This window comes from Hetaerina americana, unplaced genomic scaffold (genome assembly GCF_022747635.1).
Source record: "Hetaerina americana unplaced genomic scaffold, ioHetAmer1.1.p SCAF_2, whole genome shotgun sequence".
Classification (NCBI taxonomy): Eukaryota; Metazoa; Arthropoda; class Insecta; order Odonata; family Calopterygidae; genus Hetaerina; species Hetaerina americana.
This window is the reverse complement of record NW_027286763.1, coordinates 16,558,726-16,582,540: the sequence shown is the minus strand read 5'-3', so window position 1 is coordinate 16,582,540 and position 23,815 is coordinate 16,558,726. Positions and strand designations below refer to the sequence as shown.

Below are 23,815 nucleotides of genomic sequence, written 5' to 3'. Positions count from 1 at the left end.
ATCCGGACTCCCCGTTCCCCACCCGCACCTGAGCAGTCTGAGACATGTACAGGTTGCGTATTAGCCTCCTTTCCCTCCAATCTATTCCTTTTTTCTATAATGTACTCCTTAGGTTTTCCCAATTCACTCTATCAAACGCTTTTTCGAAATCTACGAAACAGGAAAATACTTCCTGGTTGTGTTCTATATTCCTCTCGATTAATAATCTCTTTACTGCAATGGCATCACGCGTACCTCTCCCCTTCCTAAACCCAAACTGATCATCCCCTAAGTAATCATTAGCCCTACTATCTATCCTTTTATGATCCTGAGAACAACTTTAGCTGCGTGGGATATCAAACTTTTTGTCTTGTAGTCCTCACATGATGTAGCCTTTACCTTTTTTGGAATAGGAACTAAAACTGATCTCACAAAGTCTTCCGGCCAGATACCTTCCTCATGAATACTACGAATGAGCCCATATAGCCTCTTCCTCCCACATCTTCCTAAGCATTTTAATAGTTCCGCGGGAATATTATCCACCGCCACGGCCTTATTTTGTTTCATCTCCCTTAAAACCCTTTCTATGTCATCGTCGAGTATGCCTGGACCTAAGCTATCTTACTCTACGTCATATTCTTTTTCAATGTCTAACTTTGTTGGTCGAAGTTCTTTACTATACAGTTCTTCTATATACTCCTTCCATCATATATATATATATATATATATATATATATATATATATATATATGTATATATATAAACCCGTATATATAAAATGTATATTTTGTTTATATTATTAATTATAAATATTTATGTATTTGCATTCTTATTTTTGCCTTCTTTGTAAAATAATGGACCGTGCAAAAATAATAGAGACTATTACAATTATATGTTATATTATAAACGCGTCCGCTGCTTTTTGCAAACGTTGACCCGCGATTTCATGTTTCTCACTGCCGTCGACCTCGTCAGCCCCTCCACTTACTTCCTTGATATCCTCAGAATTCATCTCACTGTGCAGTCATGTGCAAACCATCCGCTGCTATGCATGCACAACTGCATGTCAGATGTAAGGTTCATTTTTTACGGTTATTTAATAGATCCAAATCATTCTGTTTTAACGAGGTCGTCCACGGTTGAAAACCGTTGATGCATGATGGAATACCTGCAGAGGTCAATTTACACCTGGAGGAATATGCACGAGTCACTGGAAATTCATACAGCTAAATCAGGATTTATTGCGTAAAAGTTAATGTTTTGGTGCAAGGGAAAAAATATCATGGCAAAAAATATCGTGGTTGGCTACGTAATCAGTGCTACATTTATGTCAAAGGACATAAATGTAGCACCGACAGTTGTCAAACGACCGTCCTCATTGTTAAGAAGGCATTAATGATGCTGAGTGTTAGTCCAAAAAGTCTCGTTTCTTGTTAAATTATCAAAAATAATTAATGCAATACGCTTAATATGCAAGGTGTGTTAAAAAAGGCAGGACTGACTGTATAACTTGTTTACTTCAACGTATACAGCTTAATCAAACTTGTCGCCCTCAAAGTATTGGCCTTGGCTGACGACAAACATTTGCCAAGGTTTTTTCCAGCTCTCGAACCTTCCCTGGTAAGCCGCCTTAGGGATCCTCTTCAGGTCCGCCGTACAATTAGTTATTATGCCCGCAATAGACTCGAATCGGCGCCCTTTCGAGGTACATTTTAACTTTAGAAACAAAAGAAGGTCTGATGGAGCCACGTCTGGAAAGTAGGGTGGCAGCGGAATCACGGAAGTTCCGGTTCTAGCAAAACACTCTGTCACCATTAGCACCGTATGAGCCAGCGCGTTATCGTGGTGGAAATGCCATACATTGTTGCTCCACACTCCCGGCCTCTTTCGACCCACTGCGACCTTCAGCCTCTTCATAACCTTTAAGTAGAAATCTTAAAGTTGTCGGTTTGACCTTGAGGGACGTATTCGTAATTAATCAGCCTTTGCCAATCGAAGAAACACACCAGCATGACCTTCACATTGGACCGCGGCATGCGAGCTTTCTTTGGTCGTGGAGAATGAGGACCTTTCCACTGAGAAGACTGGGCTTTTGTCTCAACATTATAACCGTAAACCCAGGTTTCGTCACCGGTTACGATGGTTTTAAGAAACTCTGGGTCGGAATTGGCTCGATCCAGGAGTTCCTGATAAATGTCCACACGTTTTTGTCTCTGTTCATTATTCAGCACCCGCGGGACGAACTTGGATGCGCAGCGCGTCATGCCCAAAATTTCTGTCAAAATTGTTTGACAGGATTCAAAACTAATGTTTACTTCCTCAGCTATCTCCCTAACAGATGCATGGCGATTTACCCGCACCAAATCGTTCACCAATTTGACATGGTTTGGGTCTGTCGAGGGCCGCCCCGTTCGCGAATCGTCATCTGTCGGGGTTCTGCCCGATTTAAAACGATTGTACCACTCAAAACACTGGCTTCGACTCATAGCTTCATAAACAAAGGATTGCTGAATCATTCCGAAAGTCTCCATAGCACTTTTGCCAAGTTTGAAACAAAATTTCACGCACACACGCTGTTCCTTTAGCTCATTCATTGCTGCCGATGCACGCGGCGACGATAAGTTTAAGACACGTACCGCTGCTGCTGCGTAACGACTCGACGTAAACAAACGCAACACCCCTTGTTTTAGTCGTCAGATGTGTCACTAGATGGCGCATTGTGTCTCGTTTTGATCCGTTGAACAATTTGCGTAGAATAAAATCAGTCCGGTCTTGTTTTTATCACACCATTCGCTGAGTGAACAAAAGATTGACATCGATTAGAGAATTTTGGGAAATGGGATTATGAGATGGCGGGAAGCATTAATTTGGAATGAGATATTCAAACCCATCACCTCTCACTTGCCTTTATTTAATCATCTAACAGCTCTCGTAAATTTAATAATGTAATGTTTTAACGAATCAGGAGTATTTTTGCAAGCTCTGCATTTCACTTTGCGCTAATTCCCGTCCGCTGCAAATGACCTCGTTCATATAACGGGGTGATTTTGCCTTTTTAAATAATCGGAAAAATATACGCTCAATTATCTGGTTTTTGTGTGCATTTCTTGTAATTTATCGGGGCAAATATAAAGCTTGTCAATTATCAGCAGAGTGGTTAAGGATTTGACCATAGATAAGATGAGATCACGATGCAAAAATCGGACTCAGCGGTGCAGGAAACGTTTTTACCTGCACGGAAATAATGTTAAAAATCGTAGCTTTTAATTATCGTGAAAAGTATTTCATCATGAATGGATGTTGAAACGAAGCAGAAATGTACCAAAACTGAGAAACAACTATTATGGGGTACGCAATCGTTCCATGTTGAATAATATCTAAACTCTATCACCTCGGAAAAGAAAGCATCAAGTTGCAACAGAGATATGGATGGTGCCGCCCGATGACTCTCAAAAACGAGGGCTACGATTAGGTGAGCGACCCACCGTGCATCTTGCGTGTGCTGTGACTGGTGGAATACATCATTATTCACTTAAAAACGTTTACCCAATTTCAGCACCCAGGGCCCAAATCACATGCAAGCGTAAGAAAATAAAGTCACGAAAAGTTGTTGCATTAAAACCTGATGAATCCAAAATAAATTATGAAATTAATATTGAAATTCACTAACGTAAAAGTTATGAGACGTGTCTAATAACAAGGTTTAGCAAGATCATCCTGCCTCGGTATAAACATTAACCATTAAATTCTAACTGAATAACAGCTCATATACCGTTAACTTAAATTTAGTGTTCGTTACTGTAATACTAAATCAGTGGTTTTATTTAGAGTAATATAATTCCAAGCATTCATACATTTAATTTTAAACCAAATTTATCTCTCAAACGTCATTTTTTTCTCCCAAGAAATGTATCTACTTATGTTTTCCAAATGTTAATTCTTACTATATATTACGACCACAATAAAGTTACTTGACGAAGAAGTAACAATCTTCAAGGGTACAAAATAATGATTCTAGCAAAACCTAAACTTCTCATTTATCACATGTCATTCTACTCCGACTTCTATGAAAGGAAGATTTAGGATATATATGTATATATACATGTACATGTCCATATATACATATGTATGTATATATGGACATATGTGTTTCCGGCTCCTGAGGCGGCGGGGTAATCGACTGCTAACCCAAGGGTCACGGGTTCGTTTCCCGCCTGGGTGGGTTTCTCCTCCGTCTTGGGCTTGAGTATTTGTAATTGTGGCCATTGTTATCATTGTTAATAGCCCGATGTAAGGGCCAAAAAGGCGTTATTTTCTTTTCCTTAAATCTATTTCCATGTGAATGAGTATATGCTCGCCATATATCGAGTTTTCGTGTTTAATATATATATATATATACATATATATATATATATATATATATATATATATATATATATATATATATATATATACATATTAATAAAACAATATTAATAAAACAAAGGTTATGCGATTTTCTAGAAAGAAAAAGGCTAAGCTTAACATTAGAATAGGAGGGCAAAAACTAGAGCAGGTAGAACAGTTTACGTATCTCGGTAGTGTTTTGGACCAACAGGGTCAAAGTAGTAGGGACGTAAGGAGAAGAATTGCATTAGGCAAAGAGGCTTTCACAAGGAGGAGGGAGTTGTTGACAGGAACGTTGAGTAAGGATGTTAAGAAGAGACTCGTAAAAACTTTGGTATGGAGCGAAGCTATATACGGCGCGGAAACGTGGTCATTGAAGCAGGAGGATAGACGTAGACTGGAGGCTTTTGAAATGCGGGTGTGGAGAAGAATGGAGGAGGTGAAATGGACAGAGAATAAAACAAATGAGGAAGTACTTGGTATGGTGGACGAAGAGAGGGGTTTGTTGGGAGAAATCCTATGGAGGCAGGAAAAGTGGATGATGGGGGTATTGACCGGCAGCGGGATGTTGGACGGGATGAAGGGAGGAAGAAAGTGCTCAGAGCTGGAGAGGGACCTGATGTAAAGTAGGATGTTATGTTTTGCTAGGGGTCACAAATTATTTAATTAGTTATTATGTCCATCCAAAAACCTACCTTAACCGGTAGATTACCTAATAATAATAATTTTATATATTATATATATATATATATAAGCACAGATTTAGATTTTTAAAACATAGAAACACAAATAAAGGACACTCACATATGTAGTTTTGACCGTTCGACGGCACGATCGTCGTCATCAGCGACAATTAAACTGCCGCATTCTTTATCCATAACTATTTCATCATTTTACAAACCTTTATTTTAGTACATCGACAGCCAAGAAGAGATTCGTTTATTGTAAATGACTTGCAATATTCGCGGATTATTCATTTAATAATTGACTGGAAAAGTGCATAATTTTTTTCCGCTAATTGCTACTGCGAAATTCGATGCTCTCGAATTTCGCAGTCGCAGTTTTCCTACATGAGAGAGTTTTTAAAGTGAATGAGTTCGTTTGTTTTAATTCAGTGTTCTACCAAAAGGGTGTGTGGCAGGAGATGATCACTCACCATATGCAACATCAAAAATTAAGTTTTTAAAAATTAAGATACAATTTAGTCTTGCAAAATAATTCTTACATTTTACATCATGCTAATTACCGGCACATGGACTACGGTGTTTAAAGTTAGAGACTTTATAGCTCTACGGATAACGAAAACGCTTAAGCCCTTTCACCACGTCAACTTTGTAGTCCATCCGGGGGTTGTATATCACTTAACTGTTAATCTATAATGCTGTCAAATATTCTCCAAAACACACTGCTTCTATTATTAACGACCTTAAGATATCATCTAGCGAAGATACACCTTTTCAGTTTAATTGCGATCAGAATAATACAAATTAAAAGGATATAAATAAAAAGATAAAAGATTAGGAATCCTATATGGCTCCAAGTTCTCCAAAATTTTATTTTAAAATCATTGGTGTAAAATGTTTCACATTTTTTTCATTTCTATGGCTTAAAGACTATCGAGGTTCTATCCAAATGTACGAGTTTGTTTTTAATTTCTAATAAATGATATATATAATTCTATATATATGTATGATTATATACCTGTATATACATATATATTTATATATATCATAAATCCATTAAGCTGCAATGTTTAATGCTGGCGGCTACGATTCCATGTTCTTGAGAGAAAATTGTCGGACAAAGTTATCAATTTTGTTAAGTCTCAAATGAAATAATTATTTTCGAAGTAATTTCTAAATTCCGCGATGGAGTATTCCCGTGAACAGACCTCTTCATCTACTGACCGGAGGATTGTGGATCTAATCCGGGTGACGCCGCTGGGAACTCAAAGCTTCTAGCTATCTACGTGGTGACAAACCGCCACCGCCTGGGAATGTGGCAGAGACGATTACACACTTAGCATGGGACATCAAAAATTAAATCTTTTTAATTTTTAGTTGTAATATATTTCTGTAGAATTTCTGTTTTTATTTAGTACGGCGCGGAAACATGATCGCAGGATTATAGAAGTAGATTGGAGGATTTGAAATATGTGTGCAGAGTAGGATGGAAAACGCAATTGGGATAGAATGAAAAACAAACGAGGAAGAGGTAGGTACGGTGGGGGAGGAGAGGGAATTACTGAAAGAAATTTAAAGGAGACAGGAAAGATGGATTCATACCGCTCCGCAATCAAATATCATTTGTCCAAAGCATCTGCGAAGTCGCATAATCAAAAACGACACAGTGACATATGTACGGACAGCACACATAAAAAAGGGCCTAAAAAGGAATTAACTCCAGTTACAGCTGTGCGGATATATTGGTACGTAGCTAACGTGTGTGTGTATATATATATATATATATAGACACATACGTTAGGCCCGACGCAACATATCAGTAACTGGATTTAATTCTTTTTTGGGCCCTTGCTATGTGTGTTATCAGTTTCCATGTCCATATATACACACGCACACATATATCTATTGGTTGTGTCTTTGTGTGGCCATTTATATACAGATATACAGTATGTTTGTATAATGTAACCCGGTATAATGGAGCATGGTAGTTTAGGGGTAGAGCGTTGACACTTACATGTTGCAAAACGGATTGCCACGGCCCCTTTAAAATATTACACACACACACACACATACACACACACATATATATATATATATTTATTTATGTATTTATTTATATTTATATATATGTGACTTCGTCGAAGTAACACGGAAGTGTTGAATAAAAGAACTTGGATAGCAACAAACAATACAAGAACATATAAAAAGAACACTCATCCGATATTTCTTGATAATTTCGACGGAATTTAGCTCCACCTTCTTCGGAAGAAACAGTAGTTATTGTACTTTTATTTCTTCTGAAGAAGACGAAGCTAAATTCCGTCGAAATTATCAAGAAATATCGCGTGAGTGCTCTTTTTATGTGCTGTTATTATGTTTGTTGCTGTCCAAGTTTATGTTTGCATATATATATATATATATATATATATATATATATAATTATATATATATATATAATTATATATATATATATATATAACACAAATACATATAAAAGAGAAGTCACATTTCGTAAAAGTTGATGAAGACAGCAAAAAATAAATGGACGCCATGCCAAGAAGCCGCTGGCGGATATTATTGGAAGTGATATTCAGCCCGGAATGTAGTCGCGAGGAAGTGATGGGATTTGTGTATGAGCGGCGAAAGTTAAGATAATTGGCTGGGGTGAAATCCGTTCCCGAGTTAACGGAGCAAATCCTAAAAGCGTCCGCCTCGCGTATAAAAGCCCCTCCTCTTCACGTCCATTCCACACTCGAACATCCGACCTCTCAGCCCCTCCATCGGTTCATCACCCCCACAGCCATGAAGCTCCTGGTGAGTATTATCATACCCGTGAGTCCAACAGTCTTCCTGTAGAATGCATAATTAAAGATAGAGGAGCTAACTAAGATACGAAATTAAATTATTAGCTAGGTATTTGCGAGCATTAATTAATTCTCTACACCTCTAACTTCCCATAATGTTTTATTTACTGTTTCTATTATTGTTCCGAGGGCGATTTTGAGTTAAATAACTGCAGCATCGTGTCATATCAGGCCATGAAAAGGATAGGTGGAAACATCCTGGCCTTTGTGTCTATTATTGTTAAATTTAAATATATTAAATATTTGATGAAACAGGTGATAATTTCCATGCGCTCAAAACATCCACTTAAATACATCGAGCAATGTATATTATTGCAGTACAATGATTTTTGCGGGGCATTGGTAAAGCAATTAGATGATAAGACACGTTCTCATGTAAAATATCGGTGATTCTTTCTTACAATACCATCAAATATTCACATGGGCAAAGCATTGCTTGAGAAAATGTGAGTGGCATAGGAAATGAAACCTTGAAACTTGATTGCAAGCATTTCCAACACCGTTAAAGATTGGCCGTGGTGACTTCAAGCGCTCCTACCGAGTGTATGCATTACTGCCGTCATGATAAGTAGATTAATTATTGATTTATCAGTAGTATGCCGACAAAAAATGTGCGTCTAAGAATAGATAATGTATGTAATAAATAAAAAATGTACGTCTATATATAATTTCATTTTGGGATTGATAATTACATATTACCAATAATAATAATTGGTGTTTTTCAAGTCGTGATAATTGCTACGGTGCGGGGAAAACAATTTTTACGCAATTTGCAGCAATTATATGACCGTGACGTTGATTGTTAAGACTTGGTTTACCCAATATTGAATTTACGTTTAATACATCCTTAGCATGAATGCATCGATTAATGACAGTGAACATAAGCACAATATGCGCTACTGAAACCTTTAGTCCCTAATAACTAAAATTACATACTTGCGTCTTATTTCTGAAGGTGTTCCACTATTCCAAGTCAATGAACCAACACTTAATTGCTTTTCCTTTATTACTAATTTCTCCTACGACAGCCCTTAGCTTGCCTCCTCGCCGTCGGCGTCGCCTCCGTCGCGTCCTCTGTGGGCGCTGCGACGGAGCAGGACGCCGCAACCGAGGAGCGGCAGCCCGAGAAGCGCGGCCTCCACGGCCTCGGCTATGGAGGCTACGGCGGTTTCGGCGGAGGTTACGACTTCGGCGGAGGTCACGACTTCGGGGGTCACCACGAGAAGGTCATCACCATCCAGAAAGAGGTCCACGTCCCGGTGCCACACCCGGTGCCCGTACCCGTCATCAAGAAGGTCGGCGTGCCCGTGCCGCACCCAGTCCCATACCCCGTCGAGAAGCCCTACCCCGTGCCCGTCGAGAAGCCCGTCCCTTACCCCGTCGAGAAGCCCGTCCCTTACCCGGTAGTGAAGAAGGTCCCCTACCCCGTACACATCCCCGTCAAGGTCCCCGTGCCGCACCCCGTGCCCGTGCACGTTGAGAAGAAGGTCCCATACCCCGTGCACGTCCCAGTCAAGGTCCCCGTGCCTCACCCCGTCCCCGTCATCAAGAAGGTCCCTGTCTTCATCCACTCCCACGGGCACGGGTACGGAGGCGGATACGGAGGCGGATACGGAGGCGGATACGGAGGCGGATACGGAGGCGGATACGGCGGCGGGCACCATTGAATGCCCTGGGAGGGAATCGATCGGCCGAAGAGTAACCAGAGGGGCGGTCAGGCAACTGGTGCCACGGAGTCACGGTGCGAACCGCCTTCTCAGCATCGGGGACCTCCCGCCAGAGCATTCGTCACTACCCCGGGATTCGACATCCAACGACACCTTCGAGTCCATGGAGGAACAGGCTGAGGCTTTCAATCCTTGCCCGATTAAACCAAAGCGTTTGAAATATCTGTTTAGCGGTATTTTTTCTTTTTCTGTTTGTTAAAGATACTAAGAGTTGTTTACCATTTCTTTCAAAGTGAAATAAATCTCACCTTGTTCGAAGAACACTTCTGAATATCTGTTTCATTTACCTCAATGAATTAGCAATCATGATGACCAAATTTTGTTTCTGTGATATAACCCACCAGTACAAGGCCTTTAGACAGCTTCCTATTTCTCACATTATCATAGTAAAAAGCAGTACTAGTTCGTTTTCCCGAGCCACCCGTCACTTCCCATAAAATTTCAGGATTAGTGAAAATTTTTCAGCGCTATGCAAGTAAACCAGACTGAAGTATGCTATACCGTTCAGAAGCTAATAGCCTAACAACACTCATATGCTAGCACAAGATATACTTGTTTAGGGTTGCTGTAAAAATATGCATAAAGATTTTTTTCAATGGTTATTTAATTGACTGAGTTGGTATAATTTTGCTCATTTTCATACGTATATAAGTATATAGAACAGTGCTTCTCTAATGAAGCAAAATCAGAAGTGAATGAAAGTGTAACTTCTCTGCATACTATTGAATGTTATAATAATTTGAGTTCGATAGAATAACATAGATGAAAATGGAAGAATTCTCATTGGTCTGGAGTACTTGAGGAGTTTTTGTGGTAAATAAACGTGAATTAGATTAAAAAGACAATATTACAAACCTCAGGAAGTATTGGAGGGTTATTGTTGATCCATAATATCGATAAATTGCCACCAATGAATACATAACTTAATATAGCAGTAAACGCTCGATGAGGAAGTAGCATTTTTTCTGATATTTTGCCTAAAATTCGAATATAATTGAATTAATTTGGCAGGATATAATTTTACATAAGAATTCCAGTTGAAATATGTAAAATATTTTTTTAATCCACACTAAAGAATCGCAAATTCTCGTTTAGTAGCCAGTTGTAATGTAATAAACAACAATGTTTAGTTGAACTCGTTAAAAAAATAGCTCAACCAACTATTTAATAAATTGATAAATAAATGTCGCTTATTACAGCCAATTGAAAAACCAAAATGGAGATAAATTTTCACGATGAGACGTGTACGCCATTTAGGACAGATATTAAATAAAATTTAGCCAAAGCGTGACCAGAGAATTAGTGGATACTTATTATGAAGCACGAGGGGTGCTCAACAAAGAGTGATCACGAAGTGTTTAATAGCATAACTATTTTATAAAAATGTATTTTCATAAATTTGTTTGCTTGATGTGTGGTGTCTGCGTGATAAAAGTTACATTGATTTGACTCTTGTGTAGCGCCAGAGGCAGGTCTTGCAAGCAGAAAAAAGTTTCTAGAAAGCAATACAAGATGCTGCATTGAAATATTTCTCCAAACTGTACAAATTGGCAGCCGAAGCTTATGCGACGTCAAATGAGGCTTACGACGAGTCTTTAGTTTCCTGTAGCACAACTAGAAGTTAGATTAAAATATTTAAAGAGGAGAGACAATCAATTTCAAAGGAAGGTGAACTCGGAGCTCCAATTACTACTCTTAAGGAAGTAAACTCCAACCCTTTGTGAAAGAATATCGTCAAATAATGTCCTAATCAATATCAGGAATAATGTAAATAACATTGAATGCCACCAACTTGTTGTTGTTAAAAGAAAAACAATGCGATTAATGTGATTAACACTTGAAAATCAATATGAAGTGCTTTCCCCATCCTCGCAATGGCCCAGAACTAGCTTCACGTTAATCTGTTTATCACAATGTAAAGTGAACACCTTCGCGGAAAGTATGTATATTTCGTCCTTTGAAGCGCAAGGGGTAGGCCTGCGCGACGCAATACTGGATTCAAAACTATGGAACTTGTACCAGGCGCACACTAAAATTTTAGCCAACAGTACAACATAATATTAAAATTTGAACAATAAATGATGCGAATAAAAATTTTTACTCGGCCTTCATGGGAAAGCATTGAGTCAAATCAAAATTATAAAAGTTTGTTCCTCTTGCTCAATATATTTCCTAGCGTTGTAATAACGTGTGGTAAATTAAGTGTTTAAATTTTGAGCAAGAAAAAATATTTTATAGATGATGAGATTGAAAATAATTTATTTCACTCCCTTCCCTTTAAAGACACGAAAAACGCATCAACTTTGATGGCTGACGTTTCACAAATAACGAAATTGCGCATGCTCGAGTTCAAAATGTTACTTGAAAGAGCTCAGTGAGCCATATTGTTTCAAATTTGTACACAAAACTTTATGGTTAGAAGACTAATGAACCAAGTTACCCAGTAGCCTTGATAAGGTACCTACATATGTATGTAAAGTTTTTATAAAGTATCCTACATACTGAAATGCTGAATATACGTACAATACATCATGGTACTTGTGAATGAGTATAAGCCCATTTTTGTACTCTCTTTAGGCTGAGGATAAGTGGCGACTCATATGTGTATTCAGTATTAAATTCCGAAAATTTCTTGACTAGACTTCAATTTTTAAAATATTTATTGGGCATCACCTCTGAAGTAATGATGCTCATCAAAAGTATCTCGTCAATTCTATTCAGAATAATTACAGGGCTATTATTTCGAATATGGTCTCATTTCGTCAAGTTTGCTCTTCTTTCCAATATAGGACGTGTGACTTTCATTTGCTATCAACGATTTGAATAAACGTTTTTACAAAGAGCGCAATCGGTGCAAATGCGTGCAACTAATTCATATTATACATGCCACCATCGGTTGGCCATGGGCATAACAATACAAGGCAGATGTGTATAATAATTCGCATAGAACTAGAACTTATCCACTCGGAAACTTCTGTCTAATGAAGAAAAAAGCATTATAAGTACTTCGCGTAGTTACTTCATATGTGTATTCTGTGTTGCTATAAATTCGACGATTTTCTGAAATACCACTTTCTTCCTGATAGAAGTAAATTTGCAATAAGGAAGTGCTTAGGGAACTTTCTATAGTTACGGAACGTTGATTCGTCGTGGGTATGATTTTTGCTAAACATGTGGAAACGTTTACCGCACTTCAACCAGTCACGTTTCCAACGAAATATCCAAATATATTCCCGAGAGAATGATTTATTCAGGCTTACACATCGCAGGAAGGATGTAAGTAGCATATCATTCAACCTTTGACTCTTCAAGAGCTATTACAAAAGTGAATAATTACTTGCTATCTTAGATCCGTCCCTTTCTTCAAAGAGTGTTCTGCTTCGGTGAGCATAGAGGGTTTATATTCGCTACGCTGCCACATGCGTGCTCTATATACACATAACTTCATGCATTAGGTTTCAGTTTGCTAAATAAATACTTTTTTGCTGAAAAGTTATTGGTGGAATATCTAAAAAACATATTTCCAATTTCGAGCGTATTTCTAAAGTCTACAGACTATAACTGAAATAGACTAAAAGACTGAAAATATCCTTTAGGCACCCTAAAGGATGAAATCATAAATTAGCTATAGAACTTTTTAGGCTGTTATAGAATGAATATACATATATTCAACTTAATTACTTATACAACTCTACGTGAAATTATCACTTATTGAAACAAAACACTTATGGCTATGGCAAGAATCGAATTTGGGGCCTTAGCTTGGACTGAAAACTCGATAACCTGAGGAATGCCCATTCATGGTGAAGTTCAGTGTAGCGGTATTTAAATCAAGATATTAATGACTATCGCAAATTATCCTATCTAATTTTTTTTAATTACTCTTAACTCTATGAGTGGATTGATGATTGCAGCTTTGAAGGGCACGAGCTGATGGGTTTTGCTGCATAGCCGTATGAATCTATTATTGAAGTTAGTTAGTCAATTTCTGTAATCGAAGATTACACCGAAGCCTTTTTTCGGAATTATTTCGTTGAAAACATTCTACATGCAACCGAAAATCATGTAAAAATTGATAGAACAGAAATGTTTTATATGAATCCTATACAGTTTTCCCGTGAGTTTAATTCTCTAGATATGGAAAATGTCTGAATAGCTATTCTTTCAGCCGTAAAACAGAATGCCCAGTATTTCAATCATTTAAGTTAGATTTAATCAATTGAAAGGCGCACAATGTGTTTAAAAAGCTCTTCCTGTTCTCTCCTACTTTTAATGGGAGTTACGCTTGCGAGAGTAGTTCAAGTCATGTAAGCAGCAGCTATTTTCTTAAAATTTCACCGTGGTCTCAACCATCATTGCAATTTGAGACTAAGAATATTATTACCTACGTGTAGGTTTTGGTCCCGCTAATGACTTGTTGTTTTCATTTGGTTAATAAAACAAAATGGAACACAAAATATGTGCATATTCTAATTATCGTTTCCTAATTCAAATGCAATAGTTTGACGGACAGGACCCGACGGCCCAGAAAACGCTGGAAAAATGACCTGTGAAGAGAAAGCTGCAGTTGCAGGCAGAAAAATACTCGTATTCAATTTAGCTAAAGAATCAATTGTGTAGCCTTCACAGTAGTTACTTTAGTAAACCTCCATTCCATGTATGGAAATAACAGGATAGCTTAGCGACTTGGGGATCTGCAAAAAATCATCTCAGGCAATGTCTTGTCTCACCGCATATTCAGATCGCCCGCCTTATCTTTTATCGAGCGACGAAAGTGCTTTGCTTGGTACGGCATCGTCCCAGCATCCGGAAGTCACGAATTCTCGGCTGCATCGCAAACGGCAGAAAATAATTGAACGAGTTCTCGTCGACGTCTCAAACGCCAATAAATGCTAACCTCCTCCCCTTGAGTAATACTCTACGCTAATGCAGGCGACAAGCGGAAAAAAATTTAGTCCTAAAGTTATCATAAAATAAACCGCTGATTAGACGACTGAATGGCCCGAGAACATGGTCCTACATGCACTGCGTTGAGTGGTGAAAAGCGAAACTAACGGTGTGAAGCAAGAAAAAAATTGAATTTTCAGGTCAAAACAAACTACTACCTTGATCAAAAATTTCCCGGAATTTATTCAGAAAATTAAAAATACAAGTTTATTCATCTAAATCTATATTGTCCCCTTCAAAGTAATCCCCATTGACTGCAACACACTTATGCCAGCGCTTGATCCAATCCTCGAAACATTTTTTATATTCGGTTTTCGGTATGTCCATCAGTGCTTCCTGCGATTTTTCCATTACTTCCTCTCGGCTGCTAAAACGCGTTCCCCGTAATGGTTTTTTAACTCGATTGAACAGAAAGAAGTCACAGGGAGCCAAATCAGGTGAATTCGGTGGCTGTTGGATGGTATTTGTTGCATTTTTCGTCAAAAAATTACGAATAATGATAGCACTGTGCGACGGTGCGTTATCATGGTGCAAAATCCACGAGTTTTCTGCCCACATTTCTGGTCTCTTTCGGCGAATTGCTTCACGCAAACGTCTCATAACGCCCAAATAATACTCTTTGTTTACTGTCTGGCCTTCTGGCAAAAATTCATGATGCACTACACCGTTGTAATCCATGAAAACCGTCAGCATTGCCTTCTTTTTTGACTGAAAACGACGTGGTTTTTTTGGTCTCGGCTCATTTGGTGAACGCCATTCACTTGCCTGATGTCTGGATTGCGTGTCGTACTCATAAACCCACGTCTCGTCTCCAGTAATGATCCTTTTGATGAATGTGGGATCGGATTCAGCCTCGCAAATCATGTCTTTTGCGACGTCAACACGGTCTCTTTTTTGCATGAAATTGAGGTCTTTTGGCACCAACTTTGCTGCTACACGACGGAAACCCAAATCATTAACCACAATGTCTTGGGCGGATCCATAGGCAATGTTCAAGTCCTCCGCTATTTCTCTGATGGTTAATTTGCGGTTATTGACCAACATTTCTTTTACTTTATCAATTTTTTCACCGACTTTCGATGTCGATGGTCTGCCACTGCGTTCATCATCTTCGATTGACTCACGACCACTTCTGAACCGCTCGTGCCACTGGTAAACGACCGTTTTTTTAGAGAATCGTTGCCGAAACACTTTTCCAACATTTCCAACGTCCGTGCGCCACTAAATCCGTTTTTTACGCAAAATTTAATACAAGTTCGTTGTTGCAAATTTAAATCCATTTCTGAAATTGTAAAAAATCGCCAACACACACAGAGATAGATGTACTCTTGGCTACGTAACTTTTGCAAATGTCAAGTTATGGCACTAAGATTTAAAGGGAATATCAACAACAGATGTACCAAATTAACAAAAAAAAACAGAACTCAAATCGGAACGATGGGAGCGCGGTGGTGGGACGGTGGTTCTTCCGGAAATTTTTGATCAAGGTAGTATTTCCGGAACCCTTCACCCTTAACGTAATTATAGCTCGACCTCTTTGGAAGAAAAAGGCTTATCTCTTAAAAAAATGAAAGTAATATTTTTGATCGAAATAGAAATAAACTTACAATAAGTTTGGAAAGCTTAATGAATAGACATTACAACAGTATTCTTATGATAGCGATGCGTAACGAAGACAAGGCCGGCTGTATCGAGAGTATCGGCCAGCTGTATGAAAGCATCGAGTTTACGTTTAAATTGGCCTTAAGCGACACATTATCACTAAGGGCAGGTGCGATTGACTCTGAAAGAAGTTCATTTGGATCGGAAACCGTGCAAAGATTGTGGTATTAAAACCGTGAAAAGAATTCCTTCATCTATCCATCTTTATGGACGGCTGCGTGGATTATTTTCACGGGCAAACCAACTGGTAAATTAATGAGCGTCAGCCTTCTGCCTACAGCGTATATCTACATCATACTGTTAAGTAGGAAGAATTAATAGTTTTTTCTACATTTCCTAAGACCTACTTAGATGGCAACAAGACAGCGGGGTAACGTCCACGCTAACAGAGACCGCGGGTTCGAATCCCGCCTAGTTCATTCACATTTGAGTAAGGATTGGTGCTTGGAAATGCCCTATTTTATATTATCATGCTGATAATCCGAAGAAGTTTCTGAAATCTGAAGTTTCTTCGGATTAGTAGTAAGTAGAAAATACAAGCACTTAACTAATTTAACGACTTCATTAATACGAACACTTTTTCTGCCCCACTTTCTTATTCCGCTCCACATACCCACAGACTTTGTGGTGTACACACCGTCACTTCTCTCTATTAATCTGCTTCTTTTTAACTTATCCCTAAAACCTCCCTCATGTTCCGCATCGCAAATAGTCTCATACCCTCTCAATATTTACATTTTATTCATCTTTGTCCCACATTCATCAGGCAACATGAATTAAATAAAAACGAAGTACGTATTGCTATTACAGAACAGCGACAAATGAACGCTCATTTACAGCGAGACACTGACACTGGAAAACATTGGTTTGAAAAAATTCTTTAAAGTTTGATTTTCTCTCTCATTGATCTCACTATTCATGTAACCATGATGTTCATTCGCTGATGAGTTACTTTTACAATCAAAAACGTTAGTTTCCGCCACTAATAAAACCGTGGAAACCTATTGTACAAATGCACGAATTTGTAACAACATACCACAGGCAAAATTTATATCAATTAAAATTATACCTTGGTATAAATTCATATACAATTGTAATTCCAGTAACTTTTATGAAAAAAATATTAGAATGATTACTGGCAACGACGGGACACAGTCCACGACTCCGCACGTCTTGCGATTAGGGTTAGCGCAAGACGTGTGTGGACTCATCACACAGAAATACCACATTTAGAAACGAGACATCATGTTAGGAAGATACTGAGGGCTTAGAAGATATTTTTGGGCCGAGCAAAAAGAGATGAATCGATAAGTGAAATAAGTGGATCGATCGATTGTCGTACAGAAAAGCAAAGTAGAGGGGAAGACTACCAGCGAAGGATGGCAATAGTGTGGAAAAAAAATTAGGAGGAGGCGTAACGAAATAGAGCAGGGAAGTGAGAATGGTGAATCAGCGAACTACGTAATTATTTTGACATAAATGTCAATTAACAATGATAGTTAAGAAGAAGTCAACATATTATAGCATTTACTATACAGGTATCCTTAGAGGAAGTTATTGCGGTTGTTCTCGGAAGGAAGTATTTATCGTAAAATTGAATGGAGACTGGAATGAGACGGCGAGGGGTGAGATGATAGGGGGTACGGTTAAGGAACATATGTATATGTATATATATATATATATATGAAAAAAAATATATATATATATATATATATTCATATATATAAACACAGATGTAGAGTTCGGCCGTCGTCTTCAGAAGATTCTGAAGACGACGGCCGAGCCGTCGAAACGTCAAATAACATATTATGAGTGTCCTTTCTTTGTATCTTTATGGTCTAAAAATCTACATCTGTGTTTTTATACATTTGTGCATCGCCGAAGAGCGTTCCATTTCGAATATATATAAAATACATATATATATATATATATATATATATATATATATATATATATATATATATAACACTTTTTGAAAGTCTCACGGACGTGAATAATAATGTATAACACTTAGCACTAGTGGACACAGACAAAATATATCTATATATATATATATATATATATATATATATATATATATATATATATGGGTGGTCTGAAAAGTTGCTGACCTGACAAAGATACAAACTTTTGAGACCACCCACGTACAAATGTACGAGGGTCATCCGGAAAGTAGTACCCGTTCGTGCCGCATGAAGTGCTGACGACGCGAGTAGCCGCTGGACGAGGTCAGATAGCTTCAGTGGCTTGTCTGCCTTCTCTGAGCCAAGTTGCGTGACGCTAGCATTGCCTGTGTTGTTTCTGTGATTGTTTACAATGTTTAAAAAAATTGAGAACGCCGCCAGTTGTGAAGTGAGGGCAGTGATTAAATTCCTCAATGCAAGAAACGTTCGCCCATGTGATATTCATCGCCAATTAAAGGAGGTGTATGGAGACAATGTAATGGACGAGTCGTCTGTTCGGCGGTGGTGTCGCAACTTCAACATGGGGAGGGGGAACACACACGACGATGAGCGTCCGGGGAGACCGTCTGTCATTACAGACCAACTGGTGAGCTCAGTTGACGAATTCGTGAGGAACGATCGGCGCGTCACAATTGATGACATCTGTGAGCATTTTCCCAATGTTTCTCGAACAATTGTTCATGAAATTGTTAAACACCATCTGCATTATGCAAAAATTTGTGCAAGATGGGTCCCTCGCGTATCTCAATGAGCTGGCGGCGAAGGACTATGCAGCAGGAATACAGAAACTTGTCACACGTTATGACAAATGCCTTAATTTGCTTGGAGATTATGTTGAGAAGTAGTTTAAAGTATCCTCTTTCAAATAAAATTTTTTATGTTTGTTAATATTTACTTTTGTCTTTTTATTTCACGAACGGGTACTACTTTCCGGATGACCCTCGTATATATATGCATGTGTATGTATATATATATATAAATATATATATATATATATGCATGTATATGTATATATATAAATATATATGTATACATACTACACACAATCAAACACGAAAACCCGCCACATGGCGAACACATATTCATTCACATGGATGCAGATATAAGGAAAAGGGATAGGAATACATTTGAATGATAAATTCAGTTTTATTTACGCTTCCTCGATAGCTCAATGGCTAGACCAGGCTATTCGAAGATCCGTGGCTCGAGTCCCGGTCAAGGAAACATTTTTTCGCATTTGATCTGCTCGATTCCACCTTTCCCATGCTCGTCTTTCATGTGTATTCCCAACCATTTTCCTTATATCTGTATCCATTTGAATGAATATAATGATAGGTATATATTTTTCTGTTCGTGCACCTCTATTGGATTAAAATCTTTGAAACTTGAAAATTATTGTGTAAAAATAAACAAAAATATGGTAAATATATGCGAGACCTGGGACTGCAAAAATTATTTAAAGAAATCAAAAGACTAGACATAGGAAAAGGCTATTCGTGGCAGATGATAAGTCATATTTCCGTCGTTATGTGAATGCGAGAAATTCCGTATTTCTCCCATGAAGTAAGAAGACGACTCGATACCACGTTTTTAAGTTTGACCTCACTATTTAACACTGCCACCACAGCTTTCTCCTTCAAGCCGATAATCAAAATTATTGCTATCACAGTGGGAGCAGAATTGCAAGAAGCTTTCTAGGCTGAGCTTGACGGCGGAATTGGTGGTCACTGGCATCCCGAGTGGGTGTCAAGTTGGAACGGGAGGGGGGTTGTGTCAGAGAGGAGGTGAACGCGCGGGGCAGTGGCTGTGTGTGTGAGTGGTTGGGGTGCAGAAACGGAGAGTGAAGGGGAGAGGGGACAACAGGGAGAGCACTTGCCGGAGAAATCCTCCCCCTTCCTTATCGTCCCGCCTCTCCCCCCCGCAGGCGCAGCACAGCAAGCGGAGCAAATCACTCCGATGGATATAAGGGCGCCGAGCACCCGACATCACCGTCACTCACCCGAACACCTCCCTCCGGCAAAGCACCTGCGGAAGAGGAATCATGAAGACCCTGGTAAGAATCACACTTCTCGAATTTTATTCCACTCTCCTCTATCATTATATATATATATATATATATATATATATATATATATATATATATACCTGTATATATCTAAACAATAATATGTATAATCATATTTATTACATATGTGTATATATATATATATATATTATTAATCATAAATGGACACCTATTTATATCGTAAGACTAATAACATAAATCTGAAAAATAATTTTTTTTTGTTGGTTAAAAATTCAGAAAGTGACATAGGCCAAGGCCGATTTGGATAAACATTTTGAAATCGTAAAAGCTAATTTTTTGAAAAAAAATTTCTTTTATAGCAGAAAAATGGCAGCACATGTTTCGCTCAGAACTATGATTTAAATTTATTCACTTTAAAAGGGATTTTTTTAAGTTTACTTTAAAAGTCCATAGTTTTCCGGTAAATTTCTTCGGCGGAATTCGATTATCTCGAATTATTTCTTTAAAAGATAGCTTTTAAGGTGCATAGGTTCGTTTTTTGGAATTCAGTGACCATTACGCCTGGAAAAATCTATCTTTCTGCCTGTTAGCCACAAGCCACCACTAGGGCATAAGGGCAGGAGATGATTGCGCAAGCCATGCGACATCTAAAATTAATTTTTTAATTTATGAATTCAATGCCGCCAGTGTGAATTCAAAGTCGCCCGGTTCGCCATCGGGTGCTGCTCAATTTCATCGGTCTGATTCCGAGCACAGTGTCAGAATGCCGTAGTAGAGGAAACTAATACAATTGATACAATTTATGGACGGGGATGAACAATTCAAAAGAAGGGAGGAGGTTTATTCTTTTGGCGGTCACCGGTTCTTTAAAATACTTGTTTCAAAAATATTTCCCCAATTTCTGAGAATGTGTATTCATTTCTTATCCTCTCATTAACTGGCAAAACTCTCTGAGCCTTTCCAGCAAAAAGCTAACCTCTCCATTCATCGATAAACGCCGCTAATATCTCATTAACTCTCACATATCTATCGACGCTGCCCACGGTCGCACCTTGCCTTGTCAAATTCACCCTTCGTGGAGCTGTAGGGAAACCCAAAACTTATATTTTTAATGAAATTTTTATTAAATCAAGAAACTAAAACTGAGGTTCAAGTTGGTTCCTTAATCAAATGAAATTAAATCTATAATTCAAATAAAATAAACATGCATGAATTATTTCAAGAGAGACATTCATGCGGAATTTTATATTGCAATAAACATGGAACTATGATGAATTCAATCAGTAGCACGGCATTCATTCAAGGGTTGAACGGGGAACAGTTTACGACGTTTTAATATCTGCTGCAAGGGTAATGAGTTTATATCACTATAAAATGGATATTTAACTATAGTCATACGTCTTGGGTATTCAGAACACCTTGCCTTTCATTGCAAAAAGTGCCTTCAGCTCTATGAATACTTGACCTATCACGTATTTTTCCCATGGTCTTCCTCGTGGTACCTTTCGATCTATTTTCTCCTCAACTAGTATGCTCATGACTAATCCAAACGATGTCCGAAGGCGTTGGCCTAATCCAGTTGACTCTTCTCTTCCTGGTGGTCCTCTATACCAATTTTTTCTCCGCTACTCATCGCTACACTCTTTCATTTCTTATTTCATCCTTCTCCATATGATCTTCGGCATCCACGACTAGCACCAGCCTTCTAAGGGTCGAGTCCTTCTATGGTCGGATTTTACAATTGGCATTGTCCTTGATCCAGAGATGTTTTGCCTACTTTCATGCAACCTATTCCCCTCCTTCCATTCCATTCCACTTAACCAAAACTCCTCCTCGAATCACGACCTTCAAATATCGCCATCTTTCATTACTTCCACTGACTTTACCAGTCAACTTTTTCACCCAGCAATTTTCTCTACTCTTCCGAAAATTCTTAAATTTTAAGTCAGTCTTCCACTCCGTTAAAATTATTTTATCCATTCCTCTTTACATTCATGCTTAAAAATAATTCTATCTACGCGATTTCTCCTGCCTCAAAAGACAGACCTATACAGCACTACGCTACATGCTAACGTTTTCTTTGACATACTCCACGCGAATGAGTATAAATATAGCTATCCTTTACTTCCATATTCTCTACCTGGCAAGCATGCCCGATGGTTGAGCTTTTCATAGCTACGGAATGTGGTGTAACCTACATAAAAGACTTATCTACGAGGGAAAAGGGTTGCATGGGAATATTTGAGCATATTTTGAGGATGCACCCTACATTTCAGTCCTTGGTGTGTCTCCTCGCTGTCGGCGTAGCCTCCGTCGCGTCCTCTGTGGGCGCTGCGACGGAGCAGGACGCCGCAACCGAGGAGCGGCAGCCCGAGAAGCGCGGCCTCCACGGCCTCGGCTATGGAGGCTACGGCGGTTTCGGCGGAGGTTACGACTTCGGCGGAGGTCACGACTTCGGGGGTCACCACGAGAAGGTCATCACCATCCAGAAGGAGGTCCACGTCCCGGTGCCACACCCGGTGCCCGTACCCGTCATCAAGAAGGTCGGCGTGCCCGTGCCGCACCCAGTCCCATACCCCGTCGAGAAGCCCTACCCCGTGCCCGTCGAGAAGCCCGTCCCTTACCCCGTCGAGAAGCCCGTCCCTTACCCGGTAGTGAAGAAGGTCCCCTACCCCGTACACATCCCCGTCAAGGTCCCCGTGCCTCACCCCGTGCCCGTGCACGTTGAGAAGAAGGTCCCATACCCCGTGCACGTCCCAGTCAAGGTCCCCGTGCCTCACCCCGTCCCCGTCATCAAGAAGGTCCCCGTCTTCATCCACGGACATGAGCACGGATACGGAGGCGGATTCGGAGGCGGATTCGGAGGCGGATATGGTGGCGGATACGGAGGCGGATTCGGAGGCGGATACGGCGGCGGATACGGTGGCGGGCACCACTGAAGAACCGGCGAGGGATCTCCATGCGACCTCAACTACACACTCTTCCGTGGCAATCAATGAATACACAAGATGTTTGCAGTCCTCAAAATTCCGTGCAATCCCTTGCACGCCGACTAATCCATTCTTACTCGTCCATCTCTAGACATACTCGACAGCAATCATTAGCATCTATCCACCACACTCACCAATATCGACCTGTTAGTTTACGATAATTTCCCTCTAGAGGAATTTTCCTGAAATCATTGCTATCATTAACATCGAACATTTTCACTCATTTCCAAATTAACTTTAAAACTACCGCGAGGAATTCATAATTTGATGTTCTATCAACTTGGAACAAAAAAATGTCATCTCCATGTCCCAAAATCAATTAAACCCGACTGCTCCCACGAGGAATGCGCACATCCTTGTGAATTACTCATAAGATGCCTGAACTCCAAGGCAAAAGCTGTGATTGTTATCAACTGTTTATAATTGTTCTTATGTTTTCTCTGTTTTACTGTTTACTGTGAACGGGAATGAATACTTAAATAAATCAGTCCCCCGAAAATGGTGAAATTTATTGCATTCGACGAATTAGCGCACCAAATTGTGCCAGTAGTCAGACCCCATACATTTACGTACAAAACCCACATTAT

At 39.2% G+C, this 23,815-nt stretch overlaps 1 protein-coding gene across 1 annotated transcript in view; it reads left to right on the top strand.

Moving 5' to 3' along the window:
• Positions 1–23,815, top strand: part of LOC139687582 (calphotin-like) — a 105,928-nt gene that overhangs the window by 72,820 nt on the left and 9,293 nt on the right. The window contains exons 6-8 of the mRNA XM_071584799.1: positions 6,988–6,994; positions 8,941–9,435; positions 22,824–23,021. Coding sequence (XP_071440900.1) covers positions 6,988–6,994; positions 8,941–9,435; positions 22,824–23,021 — 700 coding nt within the window. The remainder of the gene's footprint in view (positions 1–6,987; positions 6,995–8,940; positions 9,436–22,823; positions 23,022–23,815) is intronic.